This window comes from Clytia hemisphaerica, unplaced genomic scaffold, assembly GCF_902728285.1.
Source record: "Clytia hemisphaerica strain Z4C2 unplaced genomic scaffold, Clytia hemisphaerica genome assembly, whole genome shotgun sequence".
NCBI lineage: Eukaryota > Metazoa > Cnidaria > Hydrozoa > Leptothecata > Clytiidae > Clytia > Clytia hemisphaerica.
In genome coordinates, this window is record NW_027104274.1 from 697,593 (window position 1) to 721,915 (window position 24,323).

General features: G+C 35.4%; 2 protein-coding genes across 5 annotated transcripts in view; one reads left to right on the plus strand and one right to left on the minus strand.

The window, feature by feature from the left end:
- The window catches only part of LOC136816767 (glutathione S-transferase-like), a 52,580-nt gene that overhangs the window by 13,372 nt on the left and 14,885 nt on the right, over positions 1 to 24,323 (plus strand). For 3 of the 4 annotated variants that reach the window (XM_067073085.1, XM_067073084.1, XM_067073083.1), the window contains exons 2-6: positions 4,695 to 4,858; positions 5,302 to 5,466; positions 6,488 to 6,535; positions 7,659 to 7,745; positions 11,387 to 12,130. In XM_067073085.1, the coding sequence (XP_066929186.1) occupies positions 4,720 to 4,858; positions 5,302 to 5,466; positions 6,488 to 6,535; positions 7,659 to 7,745; positions 11,387 to 11,781 (834 nt within the window). In that variant the 5' untranslated portion in view covers positions 4,695 to 4,719 and the 3' untranslated portion in view covers positions 11,782 to 12,130. Of the gene's footprint in view, positions 1 to 4,694; positions 4,859 to 5,301; positions 5,467 to 6,487; positions 6,536 to 7,658; positions 7,746 to 11,386; positions 12,131 to 24,323 lie in introns of those variants that run through there. The other variant, XM_067073086.1, reaches the window with a different exon arrangement.
- Positions 19,962 to 22,956, minus strand: LOC136816811 (uncharacterized). The gene is made up of 3 exons (XM_067073137.1): positions 22,806 to 22,956; positions 20,879 to 21,013; positions 19,962 to 20,455 (listed from the first exon to the last, which is right to left on the minus strand). The coding sequence occupies exons 1-3, from the start codon at positions 22,891 to 22,893 to the stop codon at positions 20,358 to 20,360; spliced, it is 321 nt and encodes a 106-aa protein (XP_066929238.1). The 5' UTR covers positions 22,894 to 22,956; the 3' UTR covers positions 19,962 to 20,357.

Consider the following 24,323-nt stretch of genomic DNA (forward strand, 5'->3'; position numbering starts at 1 on the left):
AATAAAGGATTCACCCCAAAGATACTTGAAACAAGTTACATCACCCCAATATTTAAACAAGGAAATCAAGGATAATCTGAAAACTACCGCCCTGTTGCTCTCACATCACATATCACCAAAGGTTTTGAAAATATCGTAAGAAAGAACATGCAAGACCACCTGGAGAGAAACAACCTATACAAAAACAACCAAGGAAGATCCTGCCTTAGTGAACTACTTGACCATACTGAACGATTGATCCATCATATTAAAAAAATGGCGACAATGTTGATGTTATATGCTTCAATTTCACTAAACCATTCGATCGTGTTGACCACTCTGCATAAGCTTGAATGAATAGCATTTATTGAAAATTTCTCTATTAGATTAAATCATTCCTGCCAGGGAGAACACAGAGAGTCACAGTCAACGCAAGGCTGAAACAAATTTAGTCTACCGTAAACGGCCATAACTTGCAACGAAAAACAGCGTTTTTTGGCTAAACGATGCTATATCTTTTAACCTAGAAAAGTTATAGCAACGAAACTTTCACAAAATAAGCTTCTATCTTATTCCTTTTTAGATTACCATTCATTGATCCAAACAGAAACTTCAATCGAAAACGTCGTTAATCCAAAGATGACCAAAAAATTTTCTTCAAAGTCCACAACTTGCAACGGTGCTAATTTCATAACAACAACATACTGAACACGCGCCAACTCTATCACATGAAAAAAATTTGATTTCAAAAAATTTTAATAGCATAATTAAAAATGGCACAACGATGGAGTGCGTTGTTGTAGACAAAAGACGGATCAATTTGTGAATTACGATTACTTCTCACACATGCAAATTCATAATTGGTTTGGCTTTTTTATGACGATAAGGGAACATTTGCAAAAACATCGATAGAAAGACGGGGGGGCATTACTAAGCGGAGAAGCTCAGTGTAACGAAGATCTGGGATTTCGTACCTTCGACGAGTTGAATGATTCTTCTACACCCCCATCTCAATTAAAGCAAAATAAAGTCTACTTTAATTGGATTAATTTTCGCGAATTTATATTTTCGCTTTTTTGCAATGTTTGCCTTTCATTCACGAAAATAATCTTGCTAAATTGCGAGAGAAAACTGGTTGCGAATTCAATACTCGCAAAACTTTTGTTTTGCAATCGCCGATTAGTGAATATAAATTCAAAAAACGAACCTTTTGCCTCGCAAAATTACAGCTTACGAAAAATTAATCCCAATTAAAGTATGCTGAGATGAAACGAAATAAATAGAATTAAAAATGGGATTACGGACGGCAGGTTACGGTAACAAATCAAGGCACCATATCCGTACCTTATTGTATTTACCATCTTAGGGACTCAAAATTTGGAAATAGCGTATAGATGATTTCCTGAAAATTTTTGAGTGAAAAATGTTGCCGAATTCGCCAATTTGTAAGGCAAGAATCTTCCCTAACAAAGGAAAGTTTATCGAAATATAGTACTATTGACTGGAGAGATTCAATCATATATAAATATTTCTGGGATAGAACACTAAAAACGTAAAATTTTTCTCGGGAAGAATCTTTAGCGAATATTATTGGGCATCACTAATTGCGTGTTTCCACAAAAAAACAACCACCTTGCTCTTTCAAATTTTAAGTTTGACACATTTTTTTCGTGGTGGTGATAAAACAAAAAATGAAGACATTCGAGGAAGATTATAGGCTTGGGAAAGCTTATACGTTAAATACGGTTTAATATATTATTTGTTTAAATCTTTCGTCCTTCTACCGTTGGAATCCCCGATCCTCGTCATAGTATGCCAATTCATTCATCGTTTTGCTATTGAACTTTACTTGCGGGGTGAGCGAGGAGAGAGAGTGTTTTCGATCTTATGTATTATATAATTACAGAATCTAATTTTTGCATTGAATCGTTGAATAGATACAAAAAAGTTCGTCCCCGTGATTCATCCCCTTCGAAATCCATCCAATGTAAAAAAATTGCACTCCAAAACCATCTTCATTGTGTATTTTAAAGCTTGGAACAATAGAATTCCTATCCCCATAGAGATTTTGATAGAAATTATTGGCCCCTTTGTGGGAAAAAATTCCACCGGGGCTTTGAGACAGGTGTTTCGGCATGACATGATTTTTACCGTATTTATATATATAGGAGATTTGTAAAAATTCGAGAAGAAAACGGATATTTACTTTTTACCATGTATCCCGTCACTGTCTGCCCGGAGGTCTGCGTTCGCAAAGAGTGACACCTCTTAGACTGAGAAATGATTGTCTAATACGCTACTCCTTCTCTGGTTCCCATTGACGAGATACCGGAATATTCATCAGAATACTCATCTCATCTTCATCAGAATACTCATAACGCTCATTTGACGTTGACTTTGCACACCCCGTCTCACAATCTATATCGATCGACGAAACGTCCATATACAGTGTTACATATACTTTCTTTTACACCCCTGAATCTTAACTAAATTCGGAACAGATTTGAAGTAAAAATAATCACTTTTGATTAAAAAAGTTCTTAAGAAAAATCCAAAATTAGCGTGTACAGGGTGTGTTTTTCTTTTCCGAAGCTCTTATCCTTCTTGCATTTCTTATACTCTTACAAAATTGGCTCTGATATTTACTCCTCATTCCTGAAGGGTTGCTTTTTTTTATCCGTCCTGTCTTTTGGTCATTCTTTTTCCGTAAATCCAACGAATTGTAGAACTTTTTGCAATTAAATTTTCTATAAAAAGAAACGCACTTGAAACAATCCTTGACCCCCCTGATCGTAAAATTGATGATTACAGTTTAACGACAAATGATTTTATTGATTTCTTTTGAGGCACTTTTATGACACCAGTCTTGTTATTAACATGATTAGTTTTCGTATGGACATTAGGAAGCAGAAACTTCAGCTGAGATCCTTCAGTTACAATGGTTGATTGATTTAACATGTAAGCATTGGTAATTATCCAATTTATGCATCGAAACGTCTCTTCGTTGTGAAATGTAATCTAGCAACTTCAATCGAAGAATACGGAAGAACGAAAAACTGTACGAGCTGCGGATTTCGACCCAGCAAGGCCTCGTCTTTCTTCTTTCGAACTTTCTAGAAATCGCATCGTAAGAGAACGTCAATCGCCCCAAGCGTGGGGGTTTATTGGAGTGACCTAATTATTTTCACTTTTTCATCTTCATCTTCGCAACAAATTATTCAATCGGGCTTGTTTTGCTTGATTAACGTGTAGTTTACCATTTCGAACATTCCCTGAAAAAATGAAAGAAAACGAAGCAATCAACGTGGAGAAAACGTAAATAAACAAAGCTGTTGCAAGTTAAGTCCGTGTTGCAAGTTATGGCCGTTTACGGTATTATTCAGGACCAAATTGAAACGTCAAAAAACAAGTCAAAGACCTTGGAGTCACTTTGGATGTGGATATGAGCTACAATCAACACTTGCAAAATCAAATCAGCAAAGAGAAATCCATCAGCTCATGCGGATATTCCGAACATTCAAAGCATGGGACATTGATGTAATGTTAGCCCTTGAAGTCACTTGCTATTCCACACCTTGAATACTGCTCCCAACTATGGTCTCGTCAAAGCGATGCCTCATCCAACAATTGGAGCTGCTACAAAAATGATTTTTGAATGGGGTTTCTTATTGAACCACTTAAACTATTTGGAAAAATTGAATCAATTGGATTAACTGAAAATTTGCAGTCTTGAAACAGAGCAGTGTATAAAGGGATAGAAAAACAGCTTCTTGAAAACAATGGAAATACGGCAGGAAATACGTACCAGGTTTTCTTTGCCCTTAAGGAGTTTGTTCCAGTTAATGGATTTCTTTTGTTGTTGTTAAAAAAAAATCTGCATAATTAGCGTGATGTGACGAGATTGTTTTGTTTGGAGTCTAATTATTCATAAAATAGAATATTCGGCATCACGGCGGCATAAATTAGATAAAAAGCTAAAGTGCGAAAAAATAAGAAATTAAAAAAAATTTAAAATTAAAAGTTTTTAATGAATTTTTTTGCAAATTTTCTCGAAGTACCTGGATATCATTTTAATGAGAATTTTTCCGACTACAAGTTAGTTTAAAATTTGTTACTGAAAGTCTTGTCTTCAATTACAAGACGTCATGGTCGAAAATGCCAGCTACTAACAATCGAACGAACCTTGAACAGAATGTACCTTTCGCTGGCATAACTGGCTTTCAATTTTGACCTTATGTTCTTGTTGAGCTTCTTTTCTTCGGTTTCTTTCTTTTTTGCATAAAAATAGAACGATCACGTGGGATAATCTTTTTCTCTAATGGCTTTTGTATTGAATGCTGTTTGAGGTGATAACGGCAATGCATTTCTTAATGAATACATTATATTGTTCATCAGGTTTAGAGCAAAAGAAGAAAATAGTCAAAGATCAAAGAAATTTTAATGTTAACTTCAATTATGCAATTGATAGCAAGTTATGGGGCTTTCAAAATTTGTTTATAAACATATTAATATCAAGATTTTACCAAAAATAAAATCCAGTAACTTTTCTTCCTCTTTGCTGAAAAAAGAATTTGACAAAAAATCGGAAAAAGGGTGTACACATACCTTGAACCATCTTTCGGATCCTTAAAAACTTCTTATTTTCTCCTTTGTTAGTCATAATTAATGGTTAATTGCTCTTTTAAATCTATAACTACTACTACTTTTCTTTGTAGATTTCAACAAACCATTATACGAAGAATGTTTGCGCCGAATCTTTCAATGCTGCTGGTCTCATTTATATCTGCTCTTGTGTACAGTGGTCAAGTTGGTTATGTAGTCCAAAAAGTCAATGAGCTTCTCCATTGGAAACTTGGATGTAATCCAACCCCACCTGTTGGTAATTATTATTTAGTTTTATTCCTTTATGAAGTTCCCCTGAGATGGTAGATAAGACAATTTTCCACCAAATGATTTTCAACGAAGTTCAAGTTATACATATTGTCATTTGATTCTGCTTCTGCGGTGTTCAATTTTGATTATTTGTTATATGAAAATATCTACACTCATTTTTTATCAGAACAATCTTTAAGAACAATAAGGCCCAAAATTGTCGAAGAATAATAATGTTGTGCATCGAATTGCTGAATCTTAATAAGCAATCTAAAATCCAAAGTATTAAAAATTGGATATAAAGTCTAAAATACCTCGGTTGATCCTAAATAATAAGAACAGGATAAGAACAGGCTTGAAGTGCCAAAAATAAACAACAGCCAAGCATTCAATAGCATTTTAATATTTAATATTTATGAAGTTAACACGTTTTTTTTCTTTTTACCAAAGGAAATGTATCTTTACATTATTTCAATGGTCGCGGTAAAAGTGAAGCGATTCGCTTATTGATGGAAGATCATAATATTCCATATACAGAGACTAAATACACCCAAGAATTATGGAGAAATGCACAACCGCTTGGCATTGAAGATGGTCTTTATCATTTTGGTGAAAGTGAGTTCAAGCAAAATTATTAAGTAATTATTAAGTTTACAATTGTTAATTACAATATACCTTTTCGACCGTAGCCGCCAATTGCCGCGCGGGCATCTTTTTGTCCGTTTTACCACCCTAAAACCGTCCCAGTCTTTTTTTCGCACCTAAAGACAATAGAAAAAAGTGTAAGAAAAGGATTGGATCGAGGGTGGTAAATTAAATAATAAAGTGGCACGCGCCTGTTCACGCGACTACGATCGAAAATGTGTTACTGTGTAAATTTGACTTTGCACTTCTTTGCACTTCTTAACCCTATTATTATCAGGCCTTTTCGGGGTTCCTATTCTCAAGGGGGTGTGTTTTCCACCAGCCTTGCATAACTTTTGATCTAGAAAAGTTATGGACTTGAAACTTGGCAGAAATATTCTCTACCATAAGGAATTAATAGAAAAAAATTCTGTTTTGATTTTCTGAAAGCCAAAAAGAATATCTGCCGGTTTTTAACATACTGATGTGATAACATTGACGTGTAAAATCTATGCAGAAGATGAGTAATTTTTTTCAAAAAACAATGACGTCATTTTTAATGAGTTCATCAAGTTTTGATTTTTTTTTAATATTTTCTGAGATATTTTATAGATACCTAAAACCTGTCAAAATTTGAAGTTAATTGGATGCCTATATCAAAAGTTGTGCTTAATTTAAAATTTTTTGATTTTACAGGATTTTTAGCTGGATTTTATGATATGCCTGGACAAAAAAGTCATAAAACCTGATCTGGTCGGTGTATAATTGTAAAATTTGGTATACATGCTGCTAATAAGATTATATTTAAAGTCAGAGTGTTAGAATTTTTTTTCAGTGAGCTATTAGCAAAAGAGTGCCAGGCTGGTGGAAAAACCACCCCCTCTCCGATAAAAATAGGGTTAAACTTAAGCAATATATAGAACCCGTTGTTCTTGTTGTCTTGTCTTGTCGTTTTTATGCATATATTTCATATTATATCTTTATTTGATTCTTCGTTGTTTTTTGTTTTTAGTTCCATCAATCGAAACCATCAAAGGTGTCAGGCTATCCAAAAGAAAATGTAAGAGACAATTTCGGGGTTTCAGCACTATTTTTAAAAATGATATTATTGTGTGAATTGATTTCGGATGATTAAGATGATTTGTTTGACACCTTTCAGAATAAAAATCAGGAGACTCGATTTAATTGCGCACTTTCTATACCTTAAGGGAACTAATTTTCGTGGTGCGAGGGTACTAAATTGGTGCATTTTCTTTTCTTTTCTTTCTGCTGTAATTCTTTCATATTCCTAGGCGTTTTTGAGGATTTTTATTAAACATTGCATTTCACGGTAGACACCCAAGAACGCGAAAATTAATTCCCGCAAAAATTAGTTCCGTGAAAATTAGTCCTCTTAAGGTAAACAGAGATTATAGCATGAGTTACTAATTATCGACCTACTGGGGTCGGGAGGAATAAGTTAAAGCTCTTGATATAGAGTTAAACGCTATTCTTTATAATAACATCCAAAACTGAAGCTTTCAGATGTTCGTAATTTTTAGGGTTTTAAGGGTAAAAATGTTCATACTGGTTCATAAAATGTTCTTATTGTCACCATCTCGTTACTACTTTTGTGCCCATTTCTAAGAAATTGGGTGTTTTAGAGTCTATGAGGCCTTAACTTAATGTTCTTAACTTGTCCTTTCGAAGCCTTCTGTTCTTTAAATAAAAAAACGTGTACGTGGGACTCACAAAGTTAGCCCATGAATGAGAGAGCCTGTTAAGTTTCAGCCACCACGAGTTCAGCCAAAAGTGAGTTCGTTTTATCACTAAAGGAAATTTTCTCTCGGATTGTCCTTTATGTTGTCCAACTTAAAAAACAAATGTTTGTGAGTAGTACTGAAAGTTTTCTCCTTTTTTTCAGCCATTTTGCATTTCATTGAAAGTTTTCGCCTTTTTTCAGCCATTTTGCATTTCATTGAAAGTTTTCGCCTTTTTTTCAGCCATTTTGCATTTCATTGAAAGTTTTCGCCTTTTTTTTCAACCATTTTGCATTTCATTGAAAGTTTTCTCTTTTTTTTCAGCCATTTTGCATTTCATTGAAAGTTTTCGCCTTTTTTTCAGCCATTTTGCATTTCATTGAAAGTTTTCGCCTTTTTTTCAGCCATTTTGCATTTCATTGAAAGTTTTCGCCTTTTTTTCAGCCATTTTGCATTTCATTGGACGAAGTGTTGGATTGGATTGCGATTGCCATGAGATTGATTGGTGTGATATGGTTGCCACAGCTGTCGGTATGTCCTTAAATCACCATTCATTACTTCCAAACCTTTCTCTATATCAACAGGCTTTTTCTAGAAATAATCTGCTCATAGGGGCGGGGGTTGAAGGATATATCAGTCTTCGCCACAATTAGTTTTACTGTATGCAGTGCTGACGAGTCCTGCCGAGTGCTGTTCTGCCACCCGAGTCTCCTGGAAGAAGATAGTTAGACAGAAATTCTATGAATTTTTTCACTATACTTTTCAACGATCTATGCCATGCTTGTGCATAGATTTTCTTTACTCCTTAGACACTTATTTTCCACTGGACAAGTATTAAACTGACCTCCTTCACTAAATTATAACTATATTATTATCTTTTTCTGGAACAGCATAATACACCATAACTATGCTGCCCTTCTCCAACAATTAGAGGGTGGAAATCACCAATGCTAATATGTTAAAGAGAAACTTTGGCTGAAATAATTGTCCATATGGAAATTTGTTGTATTAGGTCAAACATAATACAATCGACGCAGAATTGTTGACTATTCATATTTTATGTCGATTTTGTAAAAACTACAAAATTGATATGATATGTAAACCGGATTCCTGCTGACCGTCTTTGAGTTTTCCGGTAATTACTATAACATTCCATGGCTAGATGAACTAATCATCAAAACAGGTGTCTTATTTTTTATTGAGTGATTTCAATTATAAAAAATAACTCCTCGATTACAAAAGAGTTGCCGCAATAAAAAATTATGCTTTGGCTAAGCTAGTTACCAAGTAGCTCATCTAAAGCATGCATTCATTCACGTCTTTGGATAAATGTATTGCAACATTACTAATTATCAGAATTGATATAAAATAATCCAATTATTCAATAACAAGTAATTGATAATCTATTAATTGATCAGTTTTGTTTTAATTTTTAAAATGGACAACTTTCTTAGAATAATCTCCAAGTCGAAGGGAATTCGTGAGCTAACTTTATCGGCTGCAAACTTTGTGCATATTCATTGATTCATTCTCATTGTATATTCTATTTTTCCATCCTTGAATTTTATAAGTATCTTGTCTATCTATTGCACAACCGTGTCTGTTAGTCTTTGTAGCTCGAACTTCTATAACTCGAATGTCTCCTTAACTCGAACAAGTTTTCTGGTCCCTTCAGTTAACGATGCCTTATAAACCATCTCCATGACTCGAAATTTCCCTAATTTGAACAAATAAGTGTTTTTCCCGTACGTGTTCGACTCCGCTGTAAAACAATTAGTGCAGTCATGTGTTTGGATATCTGCAGATGATTCATAGATTTTTGTGCTGACAACCCGAGAATTTAAGGTATTTCAAGAATTTCGAGAATTTAGTCTTTATGTGTGATTACCATACCGACTTTTTGAGTTGTTTTGCGCGTCTCGGTTGTAACTATCATTAATTAGTTGAATTGAAAAGCTCATTAATAACTTTCCAAAATGACTCGCTCTAATGACTTGCTTTCGGTACATTTTCCTGTATAAATTTGATCGAAATTTCCTTTGCCATTCAATAATAACCGCCTAAAAGAATGTGATCCCAGCTGGCACACAACGTTGTTTCAACGTTTACAACGTCCATATAACATTAAATGAACGTTGAAACAACGTTATGTGCCAGCTGTGGTGTTGATTGTCTGACTCCTAAGGTCAAAAATTGTTTACAACTCACCCCATAGTATTTGAGGAACTAAGGCGGTGGTTACACGTAGCCGGGGTGGTATTCACCTCGGGGTGAAATGGAAAAATAATTCGGCCCGGGGCGAAAAACATTTTGGGATACACGTCGGTGAAAGGCCGTTTTTTCAATCCGGGGTGAAAATTTTAACTTATTAAAAAACCTAAAAAAACCTAACCATGCATAACTTTTAGATTTTTATCAGTACACAACATCGAGCAGGAAAGATGTCTCCTCTTGAAAACGATTTCACCCCGCCTAAATACGTGTATACAGAAACAGTGTTTTCTTTATAGACCGGAGTGAATTTCACCCCGGCTACGTGTAACCACCGCCTAAGGGATAATCGAGTTCACCAAATTCCTTTACTCACTGTCATGATTTGATTTTAAAGCTAAATGTAGATAGCCAAATATTTTTCAAGCTGTATTTTGTCTGTCGATTAAGCACCCCCCGTCCACTGAAGTTTTATATTCTAGTTCATGCACCTTATTACCCTTTTGATACTATGGCAAAAAGGGGAGTAGGGATTTCAATTTGCCTGACAGAATTACATAGAATGTCAAAAAAAGAAAGTTTGGGAATTTTAGTTCCATGATCATGATCATTTTTGCATCTCTGCGTTTGACCCTGAGCTGGGCTTGAATCCTTCTGACCGATTTTATATTGAAATGCCTCTTGGTGCTATTCTTTTTTTCCCTGAGGGTCAAAATAATAATTATCGAGTTGGAGTTAACAAAGCAGTTTCTATGCCAACAAAGTTTAAAAAAAAGAAAGAAAGTGCTTATACCTGAACTATTTCTTTGCCCATTCATAGGGAACAAAAAATATCATAAAAAATGGCTAATGAGGCCAACAAGGTGTGTTTGATTATTTCGTCAATCATATCCTTGCTAGAAAGAAAGGTTTTTCTAAATTCAGGTCTATCTTCCGTGCCCTCAATATTATGGCCGTAATATTCGCTTGTCTGAAACAATCATCATTGGTACAGATCAGGTTATTCTTGTTATTATCACGTACGTCATTGATGTTTTGTCGCACTAGAAGAATAATACATATTTTTTTCGATTGAAGGTCAAAACTTTAGTTATTGATTTCCAGAAGAATTCGAACCTAAGGGTCTGGAGAGGGGATACTAGGTTTGCGAGCTTATGGGTATGTGCCGCCCGACTTTCGACCCTCGGACCCTTAGTTGGACTTAAAAAAAGTAGGGAAGATAGGAAAATTGTGCAAATTTTAAGTCCCTTATTTGGCAAAATTTCCTATTTTTCGATTCTCTCAGTACCTTGCATTTGTCATCAAGTCATTATAGTGACCTCGTATTGACAACCAATTAAAAGTTCAATGTATCTCCTCGATAAGTAATGTACTTAATGTATCTCATTTAGTCACCATTACTCAGCTGAGGAGTAACTTGTAGCTGGTCATCAGTTTTGATGTTCACCGATTTCCGGATAGGATTGTATAATCCGGCATTATATCACGACAGTTCATATGTCGCGTTTAACCTTTTTTGGATATCTCTAACCATATCATATCAATTAATAATTTGATTTCCAGACAGTGGGAAACAACCGCTTCTTACTTACGCCTTGATTTCTGAAGAAAAAGCTTTCTAAAGCTCTTTATCATTTTAATTTTGTTACCCTCTTGGTCGCTCTAGGCGCTAGAGAATTCCGTTGCTTATTCTAGACTAGTAGATCAACTCTATTATACCTTCTTATCTATTGGCTTTTTTTCCCAAGACTTAATCATTTAACTATATTAGGAGTATTTCCCTGAGGATGTGGTATATCACAAAACAGTTACAAAACGTTTAAACAAATTGATTTGAAGTGACATTCACTTGAAAAATGCGGCGCAAATTTTAAAGGCTTCCCTTGTTCTTGCTTAAGAAAGGTTGAAGATTCGCCTGTAGCCTTCGGCTTGAAACTAAATTGGTCTAAACCATTTTCTAGATGACTTACAGAAACAGCTGGAAAATACAGTATTCACTCAACCAAAATTCGACCCCTTCATTCGAGATTCGTATGCTAAAAACATTTTGATCCCTTGGCTTGGATATTTCGAGAAATTACCGGAATCCAAAGATACCAATTACGAAGATGAGATTTATTTTGCCGGTGGAAGATTAACATGGTTAGATTATTCAATATTTGATATGCTAGAAAGTAATTGCAATCTATTGGACTATACAGAAGGCTGGGATATCCCTTCACATTTAAACTGTTCAACTGTATTTGAAATGTTCCCTCGTTTAGATAGACACTACAATACGTTCAAATCTCGATTGAACATTCATGAGTATATCAATAGTGAACGAAGGACTAGTTATGGGCCACCATTTTGGTGACAAAATTCATGATGGCAGATGGATTGTGCTTCCTGTGCTGTATCGGGTGTGCTAGTTCTGGACAGAGGTTCTTGCATATAATCATCTTCAGTTAATATTCGATGTTAAACTCTGACCAGAGATTTGAAATGATCGGTCAGGCCACTATTGGAGAATCCACGTAATTCTTAACTTGGTGCATGTTTCATTGATGTCAAGATAAATTATATATTTTCTGAAATTATCGAAAGATATAAAGATTATATTGGGTTTTTATCTATTATTTTATTCCGTGCATTTTATAATATCTAGTTAGAATGTATGTTTTCAAATTCCTAGATTTTCCAAGAAATAGTTCTAATGAAAATTAGATCACTGTAATTGTTTCATTTTTTTTTCTGATTGACTAATGTAGATTCTTCAAATATTCCTCAAAGCTATGTTTTCTAATCATGCGAGCCTAAAACTCAATCTCAATTTCCGCTCATTTTTCAATATCCTGTGTGGTACACACTAACCAACATTTTATTACTTTTTATGAATGAACTTTTCATGGTGGGCCCGTTAACGATCACAAACGGAAATACACGAAAAAGGTTGTTGTTGTCATTCTTCTGCACTGACAATATTTTGACGAACTTTTCCTAGATTCTTAGCGTTTGCCTCTCATTAGGTAAAACTACAAGAGATAGTATTCCGAGTTCCCTTTTTCTTTAATTAGGAATATTGGTCCTATCTATAGTTTACTTGCTAGAAATCTGCTTAATATTAAGCGATGGCCAAGTAGTCTAAGGTAGTAGTAGCGTCTCTAATCTCTGTTCCTTCCCATGTTCCGTTCAATACATTAAATGCCTGGCCGAGTGCCGTGAAAACAATCAAAAGACTGTCTTTAAGTCCTAGATTACTGGGCTATCTACGTAAAATACTGACTCTACTCTAAATTTTGACAGATTACCGGGTGTCCCAAAAAAAGCTTGTCTTCATCAAATGCTAATATTTTGACGTATTTTTGTTCTCCTTTGTGTAAAATTGTGTGTTGATTGGAAGTCAAAACGTCAGTTTATACCTGTTCGAAATCATGTTAAGTTTTTTTTTGGGACACCTGGTATTATTAAGAATTATCTTCATCCGCATCTTTCGCACCTTTTCATATCACAGATTTTTATGTTGCTTAGGAATTTCATTTTTCTGATCAACAGGAAACTGAACTATGTAAATGCTGTGATTTTATGGATGTTACTGAAAACAAACACATACTCATTGTAATCAAAGGATTAACGTTTAATGAGCATTAGTCTGTTTTAATATTGCCGCAAGATATCTTAAAATTTATTGGTATTTATTAATATGCCAATTCAAAATGTTGTCTGTACACGAACACGATATCTACGGCTAATTTCAAAATTCATTTCCGTACTACTATTGTACTACGCTACGATAATCGTGAGATACGCTGTCGTACAGAGTATTCAAAATGCCTCACGGCGTAATTTTTGTTTTCCTCGTCTGCAATAACGATACTCTTAGATGTTGTAGGCCATCGTTTTGGTTAAAGTTAAGGTTTTTTGTCCCCAAATCCGGTCAGAGAAACATTTATAAATACCTTATCGGGGAAAACTTCGTCGGGGAAAATTTTCGTCGGGGAAAATTTTCGTCAGGGAGAATTTTCGTCAGGGAAAAATTCGTCACTTGCTGGTAGTTGGTAAGCGCATTAAGAGCGGGGAAAATTTTCGTCACTTGTCCAAAATTTCGTCACTTTTCCCCGACGAAGTTTTCCCCGATAAGGTGGTAAGAAAAAGAGGAAATATACACATTCGAGTAAGCACGCATTGTAAGCATTTCATGTTTGCAATATTTAATCACACTTAAAAGCCGATTCTTGACTATCCATGTTTTGTAATACCGTCGACCGCAGCGGTGGTCAGAAACTGTTAACGCTTCGACGCTTACCCCGGGTGCGAGGCCCTTTTCGCCCAGTATGTTCCATTCAGTCAGCTATATGATTGATAGATCTCGTGCAATGTTCAAAGTTTCCAAGGAAGTCAGGACGGAAGTGCTGGCAAATTATGAGATTATCCTTTTGGTAAATTTTAGGGCCTAATTATAGAATTGCATCGTCATCAAATTTGATAACGTTTGATTTATACTTTGTTTATTTTTGTCAAATCTCTACCAGTAATTTAATAATTAAAGGATCAGTTTAACGAGCTCGTAAAGTAATTGATAATTTCCACATTTACAAGGTTTTTTCAAGACTAGCATCAAAATATCGAATTTAAACTTTAGTTTTAGTCAATTAAAAAGCATGTTTTGAACAAATGAAGGGTGATTGAGTTTCGGGGTTTTGACTTTTGTAAAATGGAGCCTGATCATGTTCTTAGTTATAAATACCAACAAAAAAATACATGGATTCCTTTATCATGTTTGATTCATTTTTTCACATGAACTCTGAGGTGCTTCGTCATTTTTAAAACTCTTGGCCCTTGTCAATCCATCAATGAATAGAATCTAGAAATGATCAGAATTGTGTTGTCTAACTGTCTTGTTCAAATTGCCAAAATATCATGACGTAAAATGAACAAGTTTAAAACCTTAAAATGTTTCGTGCTAGTTAGGGTCCTTTTCAGACTCGGATGATAGGGTCGACTTGTAGTAATTTTTGCCATTAATCAGAGCGATCTTTGAAAAAATCCGACAGGGTCCAAATCTGTTCAACGGCATTCATAAATTCCGTCTGTTTGGGTTCATTTGTTGATCTCGACTCCCGTGGTACATTCTCGCCAGCCGCTAAAAGGATATTCCGTGCTTTAAGATAATCTTTTGTTGTTTCACTGTAATTAATGATTTGTCTCCTTGGTTAAAAGTTGGTCGTTTTGGTTTTAATAAATAAACATAAATCCATAATGTACCATTCCTTTAATGAAATTGTAACATCTTTAATTAGGCATTGACTCCTCACAAACCCACCAAAACAGTTAGGTCATTTATCATTTTGGTCATGTGCTATGTAGAGACAGTTATCTGATTATGTAGGTTACTGAGGTTTCCTGTTTTCAATTTTCTTCCCTTACTTCTTCTGTACAATTTACATATTTGAGAAGTGATTTCATTTCATGTATTTTAAGGTTCTCGAGTCTCTTGTTAGCCTGGATACCACGTAATATTTCTGCTACCACGCTGTTTTTGATAGACTGGTTGTAATGATGATTTCTATCTAATAGTATTCATCACCGTAAACACTCTCTAGTTCGACATTCTACTATTCGATGCGCTCCTGTGAAAATACAATCCCCTTGTTGATACGAGCCCTTCCGAAGTATGAATTCCTCCTTTTTCAAGTCGGAACGCTTAGCGCTGTCAACCATGCTGTACCATGATGCATAGTGGTGGCATTCGAACTACGCGGCAGAGCATATAGCTCGTTGCAGGTGCAGAACGGAATTAGTAACGACACACACCAGTGTCTGACATATCACCCACACTCTTGTATCAGAGTAGTGGTACCCAATTCCCCTCACATGATATGGGTTGACCCGGGTGAAGGTGTGTACAAGTGAACTGTAGTGTTACAATGGGAATCGAACTCGGAGACCTCCCAGACGGGAGTCAAGAGCAATGACCACCACACCACTACGCCAAATCGAATGATAGAGCGTAACTGTGTTAACTTTCATTTTAAAACTCAGGGTTTGTTGGTTATCTAGTTTTCGCACCAGACCAACAAAGGTCTAATCAAGGGCTTCCGTAGAAACACAAAGCTAATTCTCGGCGGGAATTTTCTCCTAAGAAGTCACGTGAAACCACGAGATTTCGTTGGTTTGAATGATGAGGAACATTTTCTTCACCTTATTCCAGAAAAAATTCATGAAGAAATTTTGCTGGATTTTTATACGAAGGGAAGTCTGCGTATTCGAATATTTTTTCGACAAACAACTTCCTCGTCAAAAGATCAGGTAGAAATCTCTTCACGAATATTGTCGTTATTAGCTGAGTAGGTCTTTTAAAAAGACGTGATGACATTGTGTAGAGAAGAAAAAAATGTCATTTTCTTGACAAAGTACACTGATTACAATATTGCTTGCACAATTTTAATATTTCATTCTCTTATTGGCCGGTATGTTCTCCAAATAAATGAATGAACTGAATATTAAATTCTGATTAGGCAACAAACGTAAATAAAGTCCTTAGTATTTTGATTGAGTTTACTCATATCTGTGACTGTCTCATGAAATGAAAAACCATCATTGATTCAAACGTGACCTGAATGGGGTATTGCCAACAATCGTGGGGTATTCAACGACAATCGTGATCAGCTTAATGTTTGATATCTGCCCACACAGGATTATCAATTCTGATAAGCGTGTAGGTAGTTGAGGAAATCTCGGTAATGCCAACTTGATTCGATTGTTTAAGAAAGAATAAATAAAAATATCTTAGATAAATAAACTGGAAGTGCGTGACTTCAGCCGCCCACATTTTACAACTCTCCGCCTCCCACCTCTTGTTTGTAAATCCGTTGTTGTTGATTTCAAAGGAGAAAAATATCTCTTGAATGAACGTGAGTTTAGTATTAGTGCAGAAAAACGGAAAAGGAAGTTTTAAAATTCACCATAACATATAGAGAGCTGTTTTATTCTTCAGGACCCTTTCAGAGAGTGGGTTGATCTTTTGTATCTCAAATTAATGAAAGGAAATCTTACTGTCTGTACATACCCCCATTTATGTCCTCCCCCGCCCGGTCCCCAGCAATTGTAAAACTACTTTATAGAAATTACGATGATTCTTTCCGAAAAAGTGAAATGAACAAAATAATTCCTGGGGGATAATTGGTAATTTAAAGGCAAAATGCCTTAAACAGGCATTAGACACATAGTTGCCAAATTCCATGATGGTGGTTTATTCTTAATTTTCTGGTCAATTTATCATGAATATTCTTATAAAGTATATTCTTATGTGCACACAGATTCCATAAAGGATACAAGGTATAAGAAATATTCCAAAGATAGGTCTTGACAGATTTTTCGGAAATTTTCCTGATGTCTTTCTACTGGCTCGTGCCATTAATGATTTAATGGATCAATCAGACTTAATTAGGAATTGGTGCCTCCAGCCTAATTATTTAATACGATTTTGATTTATGACATTCATCAAATTGTAACATTAACATTTTGAAGGAATCCAAAAGTATTAAAAGATTTTTTCTTCCAGATATTCAAATACTTTGGTCGTTTCATAATTTACTGGTTATCATAGCGTCAATTAGACTTTTTGTTAATTGAAAGCCATTATGGCTTGATTTGGTGAAATTTTCTCCATTTTTGCATACGTGGAAACGAGATTTTCATGATGGTTCTGTCTAAATAGTTCAACGGCATACCAAGGTAGTGATGATCAGGGCTGAAATTCGGAGAGGTCACAGTAAGGGAGGGGTTACCTAATAACAGCTGTTCATAATTTTCTTACACGCACGGTATACCTCTGAAGGTGCTTGAAAATTAAACATCTGAGGAAAATAGTCCTCCCGCGGAAAATTCTACAACAAGAATCTTGTTGTGCGCCGGATATGAAAAACTGATATGGCGCCCTATTCATAAACAGAATCACACAACTTTTTTGTCATTCCCAGTCCTTTTGGACGAACGCGGTCCTTACGATTTCGAGATTGCATGTTCGTCAGATTGTTTGTTTTAACACATCCCTTTAGAGCTTCAGCGTGGTGTGCAGAAAACAATCACAATCTGATCTCAGGTTAGGGAGGGGTGGTTAGGTTAGCAAAATAAGACAAGTCTTTATTTACTATCCATCAAAGTTTCTAATAAACTTCTTTTGGCTTTAAAGTGAAAGGGTAAGAATTCGCTGAGAGATTTTGTTTACTGTATTTTTATACGGTTTTATACCGAGAACATTTTTTGGTTAGTACCACGTGAACCACTAGAGAACAAGGAGACGCCTCATCGACTTTATATTGAAATCACTACCTAGGTTGCAAAATTGCTGACAAGCTTATCAATTACTGTCTACACAATTCCCCTTACATGGCATGATACTCACTATACCACTGCCCCTACTACTCGATATTTACACACAAATTGACCCTATCTTAGCAACCCAATTATAAATTCGTAATGCCATCAGTTTCTTGGCGGGTCTTTTATTTTTCTTGATCGCTATGGTACAAAACCTTCCTTTGATATCAAACATCACGAATTTACGAAATCTAATTTTACCAAGCCTATAAAATAAGTATGATTCGTTGTTAATGGACTTTAAATAGTTTGTTTTTCGAAATGGTTTCACAACAGAATTGGGACTAACAAGGTTACATTTCCTTGTGACAGAAATATTTCAAAATCACAATTCACCTTAATTTCCTTTTGACAAATTAATACACAAATGACTACACATCCCCTGTCTGTAATCTTATGGAACTCGACTATTGAATTTGTAATATTCTCAAAATGTTTTTTTTATTAAAGCTTTAACGAGCCCCCCCCCCCAAAAAAAACGGTTCTCGTGATGGCGTGATAGGGACCTTTTTCTTGCGTGATTACGTGATTTGGAAATGTTTTCTTCGTGATTGCGTGATCAGAGGTCAAAGATTTTTGAGCCGTGATGCGTGATTTGGACTTTTTCAAAGGGATGCGTGATTATCCGAACTTTTTGCTGACTTTCGTGAATGAAGACAAAAAATTGAGTGATATCGTGATCAGACTTACCGCTGGGGGTGGCCCTTCAACTTAAGTTGAATCAGTGGAATTTTAAATCTCCAACCATAGGGTATAAGCTTGAATGATAGAGGGTAGCAGACAAATACAATACAATACAATTCTTTGTACTACAAAAGTCTCGATTCACGGAACGCCTTGTGAGCTTAAGTCGTGATTGCAAAACCTTCAATTCCCTCTGGGAATTACTAAACTCTTGAAAATCCTTTTTTTTTTCCTGGCTTTTTGGAGTTGAGTTCAGATTCCCACAGTTTAAATAAGAACATTTTGGATGAAATTTTTGAAAATAGAAATAAGAATGTCGTAAGAACATGACCAGCCTGAGAATTAGCTTAAAATTATCTGAATTCATAAGAACATTTTGTAATTGCAGTAATTCCTTTTCTACCCCAACTTTCGATTAAAGCAGGATTGTTTCACTTGAGGGCCAAATTTTATAGGAAAAGGGGATCTGAAAATTTAAGAAAATAATTTCAAGTACGCCAATAAGAAAATTTAATTCTTAAAATGGCTCAGCCCTAAGCAAGACCTTCCAATGCAAAAATGTTTTCTCTGCCTCTCCGGACCTTTATAACTCACGGGTCCAAATGGACTGTTTTGTCTTTTAGCTATTACTCCTTATATTAGCAAGGAAGAAAACCTTTTGAAGAAGGGGGGGGGGGTTTCCTTTATTAAATTAAGAGCCTGTTGATAATACCATCAATTGGAGCTGATTGGAGACTTTTTTTTGCTTTTATAGTTCTTTCGTTATAAAGGGGTGTATCAAAATATTCTCAATTTGAAAAACAAGCATGTTTAGCTCACCAAAACTTCATCCCGATCCCGATGATTCTTTTGTTTTGATTTTATGCACGGAACTCAAAAATTGAGACTAGATTGGACATCAACGCAAATCCTCTCCTTCCTATTCAATTATCCATTCCAGTCTTTATATTCGAGTTCCGTGTTTTCCCGCCTTTATGCACTCCGCACGGAATCGACGTCACCCTCCACCGCAGTGCGATAATTTTCGACAAACTCAAAGTGTAACTGACCATGAAACAAAGAAAAAATTTGGTTTGTGGGAACTGGCTACAGTTGGTCATGATCTAGTCAAATTAGAACCTTACCGTCTCCGGTAAAACACACATACACAAACTCGGTAATGACCCAAATAAAGATTCTCCTTCATAAACTTCGGATCTCCTTAGACCTGCTACTAATATTGGTTGATTATCAAATTGAGATCGATTTATAATGGTTTTGCTTCACATGTCTGAAGAGGGGTGGCTTAAATCTTATCTTCAATTAGCTAGTGCTTGCAATGCCAAAACGCAAGATGAGGTTTCAGGCCCCTTTAAATGATCTATTTTCTTAATGTAGCTTAAAAAGCTATTTCTCAATATATCTGTCATCTTAAAACAAATAGGCCTTCTTCTGAAAAAGAAGATGAATATTTTAGGCTCAAATTAAAGATAATCAATGATTTCATCAAAATTTTACTTAAAATTATTTATTAAAATTTAGCTCGTTATTTACAATTCTACTTTTTAAATTAATAAAATTTGTACAAATCAATCATCTATGATAATATAGCCAATATACAAATCGCCAAACGAAGCCACCTGGGCTCGAATGACCAGCTTTGGTTTTTATCACAGATCTCACTCGTTATTTGTGACGTAATAAACCATCAAATTGGATTTTCGGTATCAGCAATCCTCAGATCGTGGTATCATTACCAAGCTCCTTTTAGGAATAGATTAAATGTTTTTTTCCTGTCTTACAGTATCTTTTTATTTGCTGAAATTATCTTTTTTTTTGTCATTTCTCCCCGGGATACACAATGCGCTCAATGTTTTCCAATCGCACCACTTAGCTATTCTTCCTCCTTCATGACGTTGATTTTTCGTTTGGGAAGTTTCTACTTCTTTCAAAGTGTTTCGGTGTTTTCCAAATGGCGTTCAAAATTTTCTTCAGATCTTTGATTTCTGAGAAGAGATTAGTAAAGATCATTTAACAAACTTGCTACAAAACTTGAATGGAAAAAAAACGTGCGAACCCGTACCTTTAAGAACCAGGAGATTTGCTTTAGCTCAGCTAAAAATGAAAAATACGATCAAGTTTTGTAGAATACCTTATCGAGGAAAACTTCGTCGGGGAAAATTTTCGCCGGGGAAAAATATTCGTTACTTGCTGGTTTTGGTAAACGCATTAAGGCCGGGGAAAAATATTCGTCACTTGGCCGAAATTTCGTCACTTTTCCCCAACGAAGTTTTCCCCGATAAGGTAGCCGCTCTTGAGCAATCTGTGGACTCTAAGACTCATATCGTTTTAGATTCTCTCTAAAGTTTTGGTTATATATGTAAAGGCATATATAAAGTAAAAACACTAAAATTTCATTTGGTACGTACTTTTTTCAGAGTTCTTTGAGCACATTCCGCAAGTTTGCGGACAAAATTTGCTCATGTATCGTTCATAGTCTTCGCATAAGTAAGCCACTCCTTTACATGTTGGCCGTTTGTCTCGACATTCTTTGTTCGGTCTGTCTGTAAGAAATAAAAAGAAAATAATTTGCATTCTAATCTCCATGATTTGAGCCCCTTTAATATGTAGTAGCTCTTCATAACTTCATGTCTTCGTTTCCTTCGAATCATAAAATCGTGCTGATACCGTGAGAATTGTAAAATCTAGATTAAATACACCTTAACAACTGCGAAATCCAATCCTTTTTTGACACATTTTTCTATTTTTCTAAATTCGAACGGCGTTTTATTAGAATGGAGGAAGGCATATGACGACCAATAAGGAAGGAATGAATGAATCTCTCATTGACAACAAAAAACAAATCATCATTTTGATTTGATGCAAGTGTGTGTTTGCGGTAAAACATTTTCGCGTAATCAAACCGGTCATCAAAAACCCGTTAAAAGTCCATCATTTCAATGACATATTTCTTGTTTTTTTAATGTGCGTATGATGTCTTTTTGATTGATCACTAGGTTTCTTTATAATCCTTTGTGAGAGCATTTTAACCGCCATTTTAGGTTATCTACCACCGTCAGCGGTTATTCTGAACCAGACACGGGGAAGTTCATTTTACGTTATACACGTTTTTTTTATAATAGCATCCAAAGTTTTGAGGCCTACCATCGATGTTCTTAACTTTTTGGGTTTTAAGCCTAAAAGGGTTCTTATTTTCACCATTTTGTGACCATTTTTAACCATTTTCCTAAAAAATAGAGTGTTTTCGAGTCCGCAAAGCCTTAAAATGTTCTTAACTTGTTCTTAGCATTTTGGCCATCAAAGCTTTATGTTCTTATATAGTTTGTTTTTATAAAAAAAACGTGTACCCAGTTTTAAAATTAGAATTCGTGATATTCATGACGTGTTGTTTTTTTGCACCCAAAAAAGAGAGGATGATTTTCACTCATTTTGAAAAGAATTTTTGATAAATTGAATTAGTGGGGCAAAGAGGTTTTCAAGGTACGCATTTTAAGTCTCAAGTCAATAAAGGGTACCATATTAATTCCATTTTGTGTCTGAAAAGAAAATTTTTTGCTGTGACTACTATTGATAAAGTTAAAAGCTTCCGCTAATCCATGATTAATTATGTACACCGTCTGTAATGAAGTATCTTATTCTAATTTCCATCCATTACTCCGAGATAATGGCCCACCATCGATTATCATGCATATTTCTCGCATTCTCCCAGGTGTCACACCCGGGGGGGGGGGTTACTTAGGCAAGTGAAGGGTACGGGTATGTGCTGCCTAGGGTGCCTTTTTTGGGACTTTTGGAAAAACCAGAAAATTGAATTTCAGTCCCACTTAGGGTCGGAAAAATAGGAAAATTTCTACTTTTTGCTCCTTGAAAGATCAAAATTTGATCAAATTAGTCCCATTAAGGGTCGTAAAAATCGTAAAACTTTCCTATTTTTTCTCTTTATTAATCCCGCTAAGGGTCCAAGGGTCGAAAGTCGAGCGGCACATACCCGTCAGCTCGCAACCCTAGTACCCCTCCCCGGGTGTCATATTAGGTTTAAAGGGTTGCTATTATACTCGCTTTTTTGTTGATTTTGCAAGCACGATCATCACTAGTTTAAAGTCCAGATTTGGGTTTGTCATTAAGTCTTTCTAGATCCCAAGCGGGTTGTATTTGGAAAAATCATTGAAATCCTCAAAATCACGTGAATACCTTTCATATTTATTTAGAACAACAACTAGAATGTATAATGTACCCTTGCTTTAACTCTTATTCTTAAATAGGATCTCTTTTCATAAATATCAGAAAATCTCTTACAATTTAAGCTGATCTATAGTCAATCAAATGGCTACATACCTTTATCGTTTGGTCCTTTCTTTGATGGCATTGAACAAGCAGTTGCCAAAAGAACACAAAAAATTGCCAATGTCAAATACATCTTCATTGTTGCTTTTTGTTCTGTATTTTACAAAAGTGTTGTATAGTTGTTTAGTTGTTAATGCTTTAATCTCCAGTTCCGAAATGATGCATTACCATACATTGTGATCTTTCTTATATACTGCTCTCTGACAGCTACGGTGATTTATGACTGAACGTTTGTGTGGAGAGAGGCGGGTCCAATTTGCCACAATTATTTTCTAAAGACATTCGTTTTCATTAACAAAAAAGAACAATAGTAATTGATTATGAAGTAATTGATATTGAATAATGGTTCTTTTATTCCTTGGTTTTAATGTCCTTCTATTTTTCAACGAATTTTGTTCGGTTGGATAATTAAGAGTCGATAACGAGGCTCGGAAATGAACCAATCCGTAATTATTGAACGACGACAAATATTTCATTTATGTAAAGAATACCTTCTCTCATTAATTACCCATTTTGCGATGCTTTGCTTTTTGTTACCACCGGCTAGCCTAGTTTAGCCTCTTCTCTTTGCAGCTAGATTTTTAACCTTATTTTAACCGACTTATAGAGGCCTAGACAAATCCTTCCTGGTCTTGTGGTTTATTAGTTATACATGTCTATCGGACTACTATTTCTGATTTAAAGGAATCGTCCGAATCGGGCAAACGTATTCTAAGTTCTGCGATCAAAGGTGAAAACAGACTTTAGACGACACATTTAAATTTGTCCTCCTCCTTATACTATATCGTTTGCGGTTTTGTAGAGGTCTTCGATTCAGACTAGGGACCTAGGAGTACCTGGGATCTAGGGATTACCAATAAGTGTGGACCAAGGTTTTTGTAAATCTTCCCTCAAAATCTAAAGGAATTTGTCAATCCTTAGAGAGACTTATTTGACTGAAATTTTTCCACCTATAAAGAGACTTTGAAGTAGCATATAAATGACCACGCCTTTTTATCCAGGTATCTTCACCGGGTTTTTAGGATTCGGAAAAATATCTACTAGCATAAGTGCTAAAGATAAAATGGCCAAATAGGATGTTCCATTTTAAAAGACCATACAGGGGGGAGATAAGAACCTTTATAAGTCATAAGAAGATTGTTGAAAATGTGTCGATACCCCTGAAAAATGGCGAAATTTGTGAAAGTACCCTTGGAAAGATTATTTTCATACCTTAAAGTGAGGGTGGATAAACTGAAATCAGTCTTTTACCCGCTGGAAATTTTAAAATAACTTTTTACCCCTTAAAAAAATGAAAAAAGACCCCCTGGAAATTTTTCTCGGATTACCCTCTGGGAATGTTCGTCCACCCCCTGTATGAAATGGCCCAATGAAAATGGATACTGAAACAGAATTTACTTCCAGCCACACCAGATTTTTTAAAAGTGATAAACGTTTCCTGTTTGTCTGGTATTTTCACACTAACCATTTGCGGCCTGTCAAATATGAGACAGCAGACATATCTTGCTA

Excerpts from the sequence above, each read along its gene's own strand:
- LOC136816811 (XM_067073137.1), bottom strand. The coding sequence starts at position 22,893 with ATGAAGATGTATTTGACATTGGCAATTTTTTGTGTTCTTTTGGCAACT. Across the intron at positions 21,014-22,805 it reads GAAAGGACCAAACGATAAAG|ACAGACCGAACAAAGAATGT; the intron begins GTATGTAGCCAT and ends TATTTCTTACAG. Across the intron at positions 20,456-20,878 it reads CTCAAAGAACTCTGAAAAAA|AAATCAAAGATCTGAAGAAA; the intron begins GTACGTACCAAA and ends ATCTCTTCTCAG.